General features: G+C 35.3%; 1 protein-coding gene across 1 annotated transcript in view; it reads right to left on the reverse strand.

Moving 5' to 3' along the window:
- Nucleotides 1–943: 943 nt before the first annotated feature.
- The window catches only part of LOC145690918 (uncharacterized), a 34913-nt gene continuing 20067 nt past the window's right edge, over nucleotides 944–15789 (reverse strand). Inside the window, exon 2 of the mRNA XM_081766357.1 lies at nucleotides 944–5157. Coding sequence (XP_081622483.1) covers nucleotides 4101–5157 — 1057 coding nt within the window. The 3' untranslated portion in view covers nucleotides 944–4100. The remainder of the gene's footprint in view (nucleotides 5158–15789) is intronic.

The following is a 15789-nucleotide window of genomic DNA, read 5'->3' on the forward strand; positions in this document are numbered from 1 at the left end:
AAAAATTGCTGCTGTTCTTGGGACAATATAGAAAGCAAAATACCGATGATGAACCAGTCTAACATATCCGAAGAGATATCTGCTACATCTCCTGGTCAAGACAAAACAGAACTCGCCTTCAATGTAATGATTGTGGAAAAAATGTGTTCAGAAGGCAGTCAACAATTACTACTACTTGCAATACATGCCAGCAATCTTAGAAAGAGGGCAGCGACATGGAGGTTGATTAATTTTGAACTCGCCTGGCATCTACATATTGTGGAAAAACATGTGCAAAAAGCACTCAATGATTACTGCTCCCTGCAATAAATATCAACATTATCACAGCTAGCTCAGTGACATGGATGTTGATTAGGTTAGATTCTGTTCTTTTGTGTTTTGTTCAGTGTGTTCACTCATACTGTGTTGTAATTTAATTTAAAGCAAAAGTATACTTTTGGTCAACAATGATTTGTTTCAATTTACTAAACCTAAATGCTCCAAAACATACATTTTGCATCATGCACAATGCTGAAATATGTGATTAATCGATGGCGGCCGAATTGACGTCATCGCGAGTGGAAACGTGAATTGGCAGTACGTGAGCGGATGAAGGTTAAAGAACGTGATATTTAACTAACTTTATCGCAAACTTTTCACAACTAAGATGTTTCGCATTTGTATATTTATCACGTGTGTAATTTGGCTATACCATTTTATATACAAACTTTTTTTTTTCAGTAAATCGTTTCACATATCTTGCTATATCTTATGGACTTCATGTAAACGGTTTTCACAATTATGCATAGTCATCTTTTACCTGTATTAAAAAGCATGTTTCCTCAAAATTGAACTTCGACTATACCAATCTTCATAGTCTTGACACGAGCAGTTCGTCCCCATGTGTCTTAATATATCCGTTGCAAAATATAAACTTATTAAGTCGTTTCTACACATTTAGAACGCTTTAGTTTTTAATATGTTTTCTCCTGCGTGTTTTAACATATGCATTGCAAAATGTGAGCTCCATATAAATTTTCTTTTGAACTGTGTGTATTCATGTGTGAGAGATTTTCATCTGTGTATTAAAATGTCCTGCCAAACTTAAAAATACACAAAATACTTTTCTAAACTCGTCATATGTGTGGCTTTCTACTTACGTATATTAAAATTTGTCTTGCCAAGCTTGAACGAGAATAAAATGAGGCACTAGAATCAGAAGCTACTAGCTAGATTTTATTGCTCGATTTTACAGGATCGAGCTTTAAACCTTATAGAAATGTGTTGACATACAGTTATATTAATAAATGGAATAAAATTTTGCATGCTGTTTCGTTTCGACACGTGTGACGTTTTCTTACAATACCAGATACGCACAAGGTAAGCAGAAGGCTTTTGAATATAATTTAAAACCTGATTTAACAACTTTTCTTATAAAACGGGTGAAGAGTTGGTAAGTCAGTCAACAGCTTTTGAGTACAAAATAAAGAATAGGTAAGGAATACGAAACATAGCTATGAACTTTATTTTTAACAACCCAGATGCATATTCACTTTACATCACCATCCCGCACTTTAGAAACGACAGTGAGCGAAAGAGAGTAGAAAATACTGTATAACGAAGTTCTGGTACACAAACTCATTCCGAACATACACCACGAATTCCGTTAAAGTCAATAACACTTTAGATAGGAATGACATTAAGGTCGCTTTAAAATCGAAGACGTTAACAACTGCAGTGAAATCATGTTCACTATTATTAGTGAGTCTTCTTTTGACACATACAACCTTAATACGGTTTTTGCGTGAAGTTCGTCTGATCAGTTTAACCTATGTGGAAGAAAGGACGACTTGATTTTTTGATCGCTTTTCTTCAATTTGCCATAGTTTCCGCAAATCAGCATGAAAAAATGTCTTGGGAAATATAGGGTGCGGCACGTAAAACAAGCCCGTCGTAATATTCTGGTATATTGCGTTTTTGCCATCACTTAAATAATCTACCTTCCTACCAAGAGATGGCGTGTCGAGGTCGGGTCGACTTACGTGACCTGCAGCAGTCACGTGCAGCCGCAGCCAGAAAAACTTGTCGAAACCACTTGAGAAAAAGGCCTCGTTGTGTTAAGCCCGGTGAGTGTCAGTGTGTGATAATGCCGTATTCGATACCCGAGCGTGTTGCCATTGTTGAAGGGTTCACTCTCACTGGATCTTTTGTGAAAACAAAGAATTTCTTTCGGGAAAAATTTCCAGTACGTTCTGTGCCAGCAAAAAGCACCATACAGGAATTGATTGAAAAATGGCGGCGTACAGGGTCGGTTCAAAATTCCCCCAGGAACAGACAACCATCTGTCTGCACACCTGAATTAAAGATGCAGGTGGAGGAGATAATGACAAGAAGTCCTCAAAGTCAACCAGGAGGTTCAGTTAACAGGTTCATACGAGTGAGAGAAGTTGCAGACGTGTTTTAAGGGGACTGAAGTTAAAACCGTGCCGGATAAGTGTTGTGCAAGAACTGAAGGAGCCTGACCTGCAGAAGAGGGTGCATTTCTGTTCATGGCTGTTGAGCAATGTCACCAGACTTGTCCACGTGTGACTTTTACTTATGGGGACTGTTAAAGGGAAGAGTATACGAAACAAATCCATACACAATTGAAGAACTCAAGACCAGGATCCAGGATGTCACCAATAGCATTACAACACCAGAACTGACAAGCGTATATACGAATCTCCTCAATCGTTCCCACATGTGTGTTGAAGTGGGCGGAGTACATTTTCAGCACTTGCTGTGAAGGTGAGTAGTCATATTCAATACATTACATTTCATTTATGTGTTGTAGTTAATCATATTCAATACATTTCATTTTATGTGTTCACTCTATGGGCCGGTTCTACGTGCCGCACCCTGTATAAATATATGCGGTAAAAACGGGCCTGCGAAACCACGTATCTACCAGCAAGATGCAGCCAAATCGCAGATGATCCAGAAGGCCCTAGTGTTGAAATAGACATGGAACATGTTTGTTCCGCTGGATCTACACTTGTAGCTGATGAGGAAGATGCACCCTGATTATCGATGTCGCTTAAACTTATTTTCGTTATCTCCATTACATTAATGTAGACTCAAGAAGGGGTATATTGGAAGTCATTATTTTCAGATAAACGTTCACTTGAGGAATCGTCATTCGAATCTTCCTCGGAGCCAGTCATTTTTCACTATGCTACAATCCCTGTGACGGCAAGGCAAAAGCGCAGCTCGTAGAGTAGATGCGGCACCAATTTGCCGTAATATCTGCCAAAATTACGAACTTAAAACGTCTTTCAAAACACTTTCAGTTACAAAGTGGAGGTATGTCATTTGAAATACTTAATATTTCTTCTAATATTATTGTAAACTTCTTTTGTAGGACATTGATCGTGAACTTATTATTTTTTCAGAACTTAACATCTTGTGAGTGCGTCAAATCTTTCTCTATCCTATGTATAGTTACATGTCTTGCCAAACCTGATACCAAACTATATCCTATTCAACACCGTTTGCATGCTTGGTTATTGAAATGTTTTAATGTTGCCACTTGCCAAATGCGAAATGCCTGTAAATATTTTTCTACACTCTCAGTACGTGTGGTTATTGTCCTGTGCGAATTAACATGTGATTTACTATGTGCGAACCTTTAGTAAATACAATCTTTGCTCTGTGGTCTTTTACTTTCTTACTAAAATGTCTTCTAAGTTTGAGCGTAGACTTTACACTTTTCCACATTTTTTCGCGTATGACGTTTTCTTCCTGTGGGTCAAAACGTATTAACGTTGAATAAATTCAATTCCAGCGTCCTTGCACGTCTGATACTTTTCTTCTTTGTAGATTAACATGTGTGTAGCGAAACTTGAACGTTGATTAAATGCCTCACCACACTATCGGCGTGTGTGATACTTTTCTCCTGTGTGGATTAACGTGTGTCTTGTCAAATCGGAACGTCGATAAAATGATTTGCCGCACACTTGGCAAGTGTGATTTTTTCCCCTGTGTGGATTAACATGTGCGTAACCAAATTTGTACGTCCACTGAACGACTTACCACACTCTTGGCAGGTGTGATGCTTTTCTCCTGAGTGGATTGATATGTGTCTAGTCAAAACTGACCGTCGATAAAATGATTTGCCGCACACTTGGCAAGTGTGATTTTTCCCCTGTGTGGATTAACATGTGAGTAACCAAATGTGTACGTTCATTAAATGACCAACCACACTCTTGGCATGTGTGATGCTTTTCTCCAGAGTGGATTGATATGTGTCTAGACAAAACTGACCGTCGATTAAATGATTTGCTGCACACTTGGCATGTGTGATGCTTTTCTCCTGTATGGACAAACATGTGTGTAGCCAAATGTGAGCGTTGATTAAATGCCGTACCACACTCTCGGCATGTGTGATGCTTTTCTCCTGTGTGGATTAACGTGTGTCTAGTCAACTTTGAACGCTGATTAAATGATTTACCACACTCTTGGCACGTGTGATGCTTTTCTCCTGTATGGACAAACATGTGTGTAGCCAAATGTGAACGTTGATTAAATGCCGCACAACACTCTTCGCACGTGTGATGCTTTTCTCCTGTGTGGACAAACATGTGTGTAGCCAAATGTGAACACTGATTAAATGATTTACCACACTCTCGGCATGTAAGATGCTTTTCTCCTGTGTGGATTAACGTGTGTCTAGTCAAATTTGAACGTCGGTTAAATGATTTACCACACTCTTGGCATGTGTGATGCTTTTCTCCTGTGTGGATTAACGTGTGTCTAGTGAAATCTGAACATCGATTAAATGACTTTCCGCACTCTTGGCAAGTGTGACGTTTTTCTCCTGTATGGATTAACACGTGTTTAGCCAAACTTAAACTTACACGAAATTTCTTTCCACATACTCCGCAGATGTGGGATTTCTCACGTGTATGCAGTAACTTACCCCTTGGTGTATTTGAGCTTTGACTAAAGCGTTCATCAGTGTCTTGGTACGTATGACGCTTTCCACTTTCCTGTCTAAGCATATGTCTTGACAAACGCGATCGATGAAAACCTTTGCCAAACTGCATCGAAGTATGAGATTCCTGATCTGAATGAGAAATGGCTTTCTTTAATATAATAAACGTATTCTCTTCTCTGTGGGAAGCATATACGTTACAGGACCTGTAACATATACAACAAACAACGAAATGTGATTGGAGATAATGATTAAGTAGCAAAAAAAAATGTCATCATTGGCTATATTACATGATAAAATTACCCTCAATTTGTTTTATTACATGAAATATTGTAGAAATAACAACTGGAGTACCATTGAGAAGTCTCCATATCTTTCTACTTTCAAAATAAGAGCCTGTAGCTTTTTCAATATATCAAATTGAACAATCATTTGTATCGTGGCGGTCATAGGTCACTAACCATGTAACGGTGACTGCTTTGAAACAAATGGAGAGTATGAGAAGTAAATGTCATAACTGTAGCTTCGTGTGGAGAAAAAACAAATTTTTGATCCCAGGGTTTAAGAACAACTCAACTTATTAATAAAAACTCTATCGAAGATTATTCACTTATATTATCATAAAAGGAACACGCAAGTCGTTTTGAAAAAAACAAAAAAGTAACATACAACTTTCCAAGCTGAGGCAGAGAAACTTAACGTAACCAGACTAAAGATGAATCGTTTAAGCGTAGTGATCGTGGTTCAGTGGTCTAGACGCTTGAGCGGTAAACTGGAGGTTCTTCCACCGAATACACGTCGAGCAACATTTTTTCTCTAATTTAGGAATTTTGATTGCGATTGATCGGCAGACAGACTTTTATTACATTCAAATATTTGAATACTCGTAAATCCAATACCTGAACTATTCAATTTTCAGGAATAATACTAGTAATAATAATAATTATCTCGTGAAATATTTAAACAATAAAAAATTATTATCGCACAGGTCATACCATTACAAGCAGAAACGTGTTATTAGAAAAAATTATTTCGGTTTTCTGTAATGCTGCACATGAAAAGACGAATTTCTTATCTCCATTCTAAAACAAACCGAACAAAATCGGGATGAGGCTTAACATTTTAATTCGAGATGGGACAAGGCTAACTCACAATATCTTCAAGCTTTAAAGATGAGAATCGAGACGAGATGAATAGTATCGTAAACATTGCTCGTCTCATCTCGATTCTCGAAAGGGTAGGGTATATGCCACTCTTTAGGTAACAATTGCTCTGTAAACTGAATCTTATATATTATTTTCTTACTTTGTATTATGGTCTGTATATATATATATATATATATATGTATATATATATATATATATATATATATATATATATATATATATATATATATATATATATATATATATATATTAGCAAAGCTTATATAGTTACATCTGCAAACTCCACAAGTTAGTTTATTATAACCCTTAGTGATCAATGATATTCAGTTGTTTTTTTTACAGTTATTATCCTGAAATCGAGCAATACAATATTTTCTACAGGAAACTTTAGCGGAAAGCTTTCGATTAAATTTGAGTAGCTGGAGAAATGTCTCAGGAAGGTACGGAACCTCTTCTCCGAAACCCCTAAGTTTAAGTAAGTTTTGCCAAATTTCAGGGCAACTTTAAAACTTTTAATACCATTATCATTATTATTATTATTATTATTATTATCATTATCATTATTACTGAAGTGTTGTAAATTTAATGGTTGAACCTGTTTCACCCAACTCCCGTTTAGTGAGTATTGTGCTGAATGAACACCGTGTGTATTGGTTTTCACCGTGTTCCGCTTCCTTCCACTTTCTTTTTGGAATATTTCTTTCATTTTCATCATCGACTTCTTCTGTAGCTTATCCGGCATAACCATTACTAAAAATATTTTCTTAAGGCTCTTGCGAATTCAGAATCCCTACTTTCTACACGAAATTTGTCTCGAAACTTCCGTTATAACATTTGGCTAGTTGCAGGGACGTATGGAGAGGGTATGTCCTGATGGTCCTGACACTTCTCCCCAATCCCGACTATTTTGTAACTTCTGGCTAAGGCTACCGGCGATTTCACAGGCTTTAATAATATGTGTCCTCGTATGGAATTTCCTATCTATATTATTATTATTATTATTATCATTATTATTATTATTATGACTGAATATTTGATACCTCAATATTACGTCCTACTGCAATGCAAATAAGCATACTGAAATTACGAAAAAGAAAATAATTTCTTTTGACCCTCCATAAGGAGGTATTGAGTTATAAGAGATACTACAAGAGAGTTATAAGAGAGGAAAAAGGTGTCAGCTACTTGACAATAAGAAATTCGAAACTTCGGATGCCTTAAAAAGCTAAGTAGGATTTGTCTTCATCACGATATTCTTTCTAAGTAACACCCTTTATTTGGGTAAAAAATGTTGGATTATGGATGCGTTATATTGAAATATCATCAAAATATACAATTGAAATAGTTACTATTTATAAATTTTCTTGAACAAACATATGGAACGTGTTGAAAATGGAGAAGGAAAACATTATTATTGTTTCTAATATGAGTAGAACAGTTAGTAACAATTCAGGCAATTTTATGACTCATAGGTCTGAAGGATGACCCATTTATATTCATGAATTGTTTTTGAAACAAGCGAAGTTTTCAGAGAGTAGGAATTGAGATTGTGACGTAATGTAATTAGTTTTTCCTGTGAAAAACGTCATTTCAACTCTAACTTGTAAGAACAAGAGAAATTGGCAATTTTTCATTTTATTATACATCAGAAATATTAACATTCTAAATTATAATTTTTTCTGAATATCCTCGGAGAGAATCGAACCGCGGACCCCTAACACACACAGCAAATGCTCAAGCCACTACCCAAAGAACGCTCTTTTAATTAAGAATTGCGAATTGCTGTTTTATATCAGAGTTTCTATGTAGCGAATTTCAAACGTGCTATTAACCATGAATCACTGATTTTGGTCAAGATAACATAGTGTAGTTTAGAGAATTCAACATTAAATTTTAAAAAGACCCAAAGTATCTCCGTAACTTTATCTCTATTACATTCGGTTATTCTTGATTTAAAGGTGTTTCCAATAACCTTGAACGACAGGGACACGAACAAAGATACATCGAGGACATTTAATATTTAAAAGTATATCCAATCGGGAATCGAAAGTGAGACCCCACATAATAAACAATCTGATGTGTGGGGTGCCTGGTTCGTTCCCAAGGCAAGTAAGGTTGAGACGGACATCGTGCTTGTGGGTTATCTCGGGATACTCCGACTTTGTCATTCCAAGAATTCGTCCATCATAATTCACTTGCTTTAATCATAGTCTTCCTTAACCTAACAGGCATAATCGTTGGACATTAAAGGATTTAATTTTCGAACTGTTAACTCAAACCAATCCGAATCGAAAAAGTTGAATTTTCTATTGGTCATTAACGTTTTCTCACAAAAATTATGTAGAAAAAGTCACGGCGAATCGTAATTCTATTCAAAAATGAAACTGCAGACTAGTAATACCTAAACCTAAAATGTAACCATTACATATCCTTTGGAACTTTTCCAAAATCTGCACGGATATTCCGGAAAGTGCCACTGTTGGAGTTGTTCGTTGAATCGGTGGGTCAGTCGGTCATGGGTCAACAGCATATGACCCAATGCGACCCACCACCACCACCATGACACACTACGACCCACCACTCACCATGAACCACTGCGATCATGACCCAGAAGTATAATTCTTCTGCACAGGAAACTACAGACATGTAAGATTTAATTCTCATAAGCTGCATTTGTTTCAAAGCAGTCGCCATTACCTGGTCAAAGACTTCAGTCCGTCACGATATATACGATATCAGAGTTAACCTGGTACATACCAAAATACTTATTTTGTGCTGTATGGAATAAATATTTCATTATTATAAGTGAAAATAGAGACGGGTGTCACTAACTTTATTTATATATCATTACTTTTTGTGTCAGAGAATTTAAAAATCGGAAGAGATTTTTTCAATTGCAGCTACAAAAAACTGTCACTATGATTACAAAGAAACAAAGGAACGATATAATAACTTTTAAAATATTGCAGAAGATACGTGATTTCCTTATGTATACCAATTTCAAATTGCGATTTTATATAGTCTGATACCTTGAGATAGTAAAATTTTGCGTATATTGATACGTAGGTACGTAGTTACATCTGATACATTATTATTAAATAAATACTTTTGACAAGCATAATGTTTTCAATTTCTTGTAATTTCAATCTATTTACTTGAGATACATGATATAACGATTCCAGAATTCCACGATAAGGTAATATGGACAACCATTAAAACCTTCGTTACTCTTAAATTATTACCAGTGCTTTTATGTTTGTGCTCTAAACATGGAATTTAAATTTATCATAACACGGTGTAATGTCATTCGCAGAAATCGAAATATATACTGGATTTGGAATGCTACTATTACACGGCTTTTGCAAACAATCCCCTCGAGTATTATTAGCATCGTGAAACACTCTAGTCATTGTTGTTTTTTTACGCTAAAAGTAAATAGGGCGTGCGAAGAAAAAATGCTACACTCTGAATACCGAAATATTAAAGAAATATGTTATGCACCACATTATAAAATACAAGGAGCTGAACTATTTAAAATAAATAATTGAATATGTTGAGCGTCTACATTTAAGTGGCATTTTATTACGTTACGTTCACTCAAACGGGGATTAAATTCGTACGTCAACTCTTATAATCTAAGTGGTCTCTCCTGTTAGAGAAAGGACAGTTGGCACAATAGCTTTTTCAGTTTTAAAAAAGTGTCGCGTGCAGCAGTGTTTTCGGAATTACAACGTTCAAGAGTGAGAAGACGAACAATCTGCATATTATACCTCAGTACAAAAAATTTGAGATCAACCTAATCTGGTATTAACTACAGAAATGGCTGAATCCATTGAAATTAAATTTTACATGTCTGTCATTAACTAGACATGTATGATGTATCTCATTTAGAAAACTTATTTTTTTTTACATTACTGTCTCTAGAATGAACATCCTACGAGTAAGAGAAAAGCTATAAATGTTACACTAAAAGCAGAGTACCTGATGAGTGGATTATGCTTTGGAGGTGAAAATTGTCATGAAAAATCTTTACTCTATACCAGTGAGCAAGTTATCTACGACTTACGGGATAAAAACGGACAATTTTGCGAAGATTTCATAATACATTAATTTACCATATGATATAAAATGAATATGCAATGTACAGAACTTCGTAACGCATTGCCTGATGCACTCAAGTGATCACAATGTTACTAGCATAAAAAATGCAGAAAACTACGTTTTCAAAGGGATTTTGTGACATTAAGCTGTAAACTTCAAATCAACTTATAGACTTCTTTAGATGTTTTAACAATAGCAACGTCAAAAACAGCAAAAGGCTTTACAAAAATTTACTGCGAAACAAAGTATTTTCATTATTTCTCTTTCAAACAACGCCTTTAACATTTCCGAACGATCTTCTTTACTTATATGGAGAAATATATCTACCTACTTCTTTGGGAAAAATATCGAAGAATCACTACTTCTCCCTCGATAATTCACATTAATATATCCTGTTTCATTCAAGCGTTACTACAACACAATACTCAGGGAAGAACACTTACGGACATTCTTCACTAAGTATATCTACATACCTTTAACGGCATCATACATATATACCTTCTTTAAAAACAGTTGGAGGAATGGTATTACGTAATACTATATGACTAATGTTGTAACGAACACTGGACATATATATAAGCACAACGTAAAAACAACAAAATAATATCAAATAACGTTTGAAATAAATTTTCAAGAAAATCTTTTCCCGAATTTGCCATCGCATTTCGAAAAAAGTATACATTTTATTTATACTATTTCAATCAAAATATGTTTTCTTCGCATAAATGCGTCTTTAAACTAGCCCACATCTCATTAAAGTACGAGTTAAGATCAAGTTCCTGTACAAATCTTGAAGCAGGGACAATAAGCACATGCTTGGTTCTGGTTGTATTTACTGTACTATGTGTGAGATTTAAAAGTTGAAGTTAAGCATTGGCTTTCTGTACACTTTTTTGCAGAGGTAGCACCCTCATGATCAGGTGTTTGTTTCGCTGGTTACAATAAAGTACAACATACTGAACATACGTTCGTGAAATTGTGAATGAAGGCTGAAAGAGTAACTTAATTGCAAAAAACGTGATCTTCATTTGAAGTTTTCATAGTAATTTTCAATGTGTAATTTTAGCAGTAATAGCTTAAAAAATAAAATATATATTTCACTTTAAATTTTAGTATACATTCAAGAATATACGAAACTCGTTCACCCAGTGAATAACCAAACCCTAAGTCCCACACCTCATAAATTTAACTTCTCGATTGGGTATCATCCTACACTTACCATGCAAACTTGGATCATTATAGCCCATTCTTAGAGTATCGTATCCTATAATATTATCTTTTCGTTTTTGACACAACAAAATGTCACAAAAGTTTCACAATTCACAAGCATAGTGACGCAAGCGACGTGACCCGCCTATCGTAGACATATCGATTTCATTATTTGTGTAAAAAAGTGATGTCTCCTTATTGTAAATGTAAACTAAATATATAGCACGTAAAATTTCTTTTCGTTCATCTCACGCTAAGTAAGTTATTCATAATTTAAAGTCTTTTTTCCTGATTGCTAATAACCGTCTCTAACCCTTTCAGCCCTGACCTACACAATTGTGCAGGTAGGTAAAATCACCAACATATAGAACACCGGCCGAACATTATGTTTACACTAAGGTAACTATAATGAACAAGTTCAAAAAGTTACAAAATTCGTAAAATATCTGCGTTTATGAACAACTGATACGGTGTTAGTGGAAACTGTGGAATAACCATCGTAAATGTCGCAACGGTAAAATCTTGTAGTGGTTAAAACATACATCATTGGCTCGAAAACGAACAAATAACAGCATTGCCTAGTACTAAAAAAATATTTCAAATCAGGATAAAGGTTAAAATTCGTGCCACTGAAAAAAAAAATGTGAAGGTGGCACATTGTTATTAACTATTCACATATCTTCTACAAATATCTGTTACATAGCTACCACTTTTTTATGCATGCCTAAAAGTATCAACCTGGTGGGGTTTATTAAACACTTTATACAATACCCAAATAACAAGTGAATATCGTTTCACAGTCGACTTCCAAAAAATATTCGAATTCAATATTCAAACATGAGGTAGTACATCTGTAACAATTTGTCCCCATATATTAAGAAGATCGAAGAAGGAATCTGTTCCTTGAACGCTGGATCTATCTAAGATATTTATTACTAGTTATTCATTACTCTTTCACTTCTATAAAGATAAATGTTGAAAAAACTTGTTAATTTGAAGCACTTCTAATCTGAATAGAAAGTTAAGGAAGAAGACAGAAGGTATCGTTGGGACGCTGACTCGATCGCAGAAGAGCTGCTCGAAAGCTTATACAGTTTTTCTATATGAAAATCAGATAACAGGATTACTAATCACTTACAAAACAACAGCTGCTACATACCTGTTACCATTTTCGTTTTATAGCGATAAATGCTGAAACCGGAGACGGATAATTTTAACCACGTCCAGTTTGAATTGAATTTACACGGAAAAATGAACATACTATTTGAGTGCAGAATCGATTACAAGAAACTGCAACGTGATAGATTTTTAGCACTCATCTTCTAAGAAAATAAGTAATGAAATTGGATATAATAGTGAATTTGAACTACTTTCCTATTTGACATGTATATACTTAAAAAAAATTAGCCCTGATATTACGCTAGATTCGACACCAGTTTTGGAATGTATGTTCTAAAGTAGTGTTAAAATGTGTTCGTGTCTACATAAAACGATTAGTTTTAACACTGATACTTTCTACATTTTATCATAATAATGATCCGTAGGTCATTTTTGAAGAGAAAACTGATTTGACAATGTGTGTACGTGCAGAAAACTGATGCCACCGGCACTAACAGTGAGTAAAAGTTTTGGCCGCATAGCACACACTGGCAGTAAATTTCGGAATAAAGAAAAAATAATGCATTGCTGTGTCAAAAAACTGTGCTTTGGCATCGTTCTATATTTTCTTCAAATATATCCTTACTTGTTAAATAATTATTAACTTATTAACTTATTAAATAAATATTAACAAATGTGAACATATAGGAATCCATTTTGAAGTAAAGATAGGAAACTGTACGTATATATAACGAAACCTGGTTTAACAAACCCTAAACCTTGAACACATGGTTTAAGATAACGTATGTGAAGTGCAAGAAAAGAAATATTAATAATATATGTGAACATATAAATACATATTTAGAATGAAAATGTTTCAACTTTCGTGATTTGAACCCACGCCCATTTATTCCAGACAGCAACGCGTTAACCATCTGACAACAGAATCAACCTAGGAAATTTTGGTTTCTCCGTTTTATTTACTGTGCAAAAATGCAAAATTAAATCAAGATGTAATTTGTTTCGTACAAAAATTTAGTACTATACATAGCATAACACCAGAAAGACGTTTCGGCTATCACGACCTGAGGCTCATTTTTTGGAATTTAAAAGAAATAGGACAGTGTTAAGTTTGAACTTTATTAACCAAGCCTCGTATTTGGAGGAGCAATCTTGAAACATTTTTCAATAGTTTGGTATTTTGTACACTTGTGTTAGTAAGCCCAACTCCGGTCTTACGGCCATATATGCTCAACAAACAGGGACATTGATCACGTGAGTGCTGCATTTCTGGTGACTGTTTCCTTATATCTGAATTTCGGGACAATCACCCTGCACCTACGCACTGTTATAACTAAAAGACAATAGGACGATAATTCCGGTCCCGATGCTAGGAGTGAAAATCGGGAATTTTCCAGGCTGACCATATACAAGCTTTGGTTTGCTAAAAGAACCTTCAGTGCTTTGCACGAACGCCTGGTCGTCGCTGGGAAAGGCACCCACGAAGGCGAGTGGGGTGCATTGTTCTAAAGTAAACACACGTTATACTCTTATGAGTGCTCCACTTGTACGGATTCACCTTCGCAAGCTAAATCGCCCTTTGCATGCGAGAGAGCCATTTTTTTTTAGTTTATCATCAGTGATTGTACGTTATTTTCATACGCCTTCGTGTAAAATATTTTTTCTAATATTGTGCAAAAATCAGCAGTGAAGTGACTAGTAGAAATGTTTTAGCACCTTAACATTCGTTTGTAATTTCAGTATTGTGTGACAATTTTTGGCTCCAAATCATTGAAAGGGTCGGAATAATTGTGCCGGTTTGAACGATCGGTTATTACTATCAGCAGAAAACTCCAGAGAACTCTTGGGATTAACCGACGTGGAACGTCTCAGATCATTATAACTGCAACGCCCCTGAAGGAGTTGACCGGTCGAAGATTATTGTAAGTAAAATCTAAATTTTTCAATTGTGCCACACAGCCACCTGTATTAAAAGAAAAAATAAGATATAGGTGGAAATAAAGAAGTCGAAGCGGCCGTAAACATATACAGTAAAAGCTACTTGTTCATTTGTAACCTTTTGATGTTCTTTTACTTTGTATGAATTACATTCAGTATTATTAGATTTTGCATACAGTTTAACCAGGTTTTGTGATTTGCACCGCAAAATAATTTTAGTTTTTTAATATCTGAGCTTAATTTGATAATTTGCTCACTTTTCCATTTTTACGATATCTACGCTTTGTCTACCGTTCTCCCTAGTTTCGGTTTATCATAAAACGTAGGTACGGAAGAAATCTTGATTTGCCGTAGCAAAGCTGGGATAAACGGAATAAACTAGTGACATGAGAGAGAGGGATGTGTAAACTTTTGGGAAAAAGATGAAAATCAATATGAGCGTTATGATTATATTTACAAAATTCTAACAACGAGAAGAAACACGATTTCATGGCCACAGAAATAACCCATGAAGTCAAAAGAAAGAAATAGAAGTGTAAGGTATTTGACAAAAGCTAGCCTCCACTAACCACTGGTCAATAGAATTTAAGATATTTAGAAGAAATGCAAAAACAAATTATTAATAACAAAACAATGTGTTTTGAGAGTAAAATATAGCTTATATCAGGCGATATTTGAACGCGGGTTATTTCAAAAAATAACACGACATAGTTCCGATGTATTCCTGCGAGAGCTTGCACATATGATTTTCGAAGTAAGATTTACACTGCATGGATTATTGGTGAGGACACATCTTTCTGGATTCGTAGATTTATGAAATCAACTTTCTAATCATCCTTAAGGAAGTAGTGTAAATATCGCAAATTTGGGAAATCACTCTTTAAATCATCGGGTTCCTTCCTGTTCCCCCCAACCATAGGTAGGTGGGCAACATGGAAATTATAAAATTTTTCTCTACGATGGAAGACCAGTTTTAAAACTTGATAACGTCCCTTCTTCGTAACTGTCCTTGATGTTCGTTTTCCTGGTATTGCTATTGCATTTCCCGCTATCAGCACGGTGATACTATCGGAGTGCGGAATAAGATGGCCAAGCATGCTTTTTCTTTTTTTTCCTACTATTTTCATGATCTGTTGTCCTTCACTAGCGTCTTTTAGTCTTTGTTCATTTCTTTTTTTTCTGTCCATGTTATACGCAACATTGTGAGCCAATACCAAATTTGAAGTGCTTCTAACTTGGAAATTTTAGCTTTTCTCAATGCAAATCCTCGATTAATCCTACATATGTGTAGACGCAACAGCAAGT

This window comes from Thermobia domestica, chromosome 7 (assembly GCF_964235325.1).
Source record: "Thermobia domestica chromosome 7, izTheDome1.hap1.1, whole genome shotgun sequence".
NCBI lineage: Eukaryota > Metazoa > Arthropoda > Insecta > Zygentoma > Lepismatidae > Thermobia > Thermobia domestica.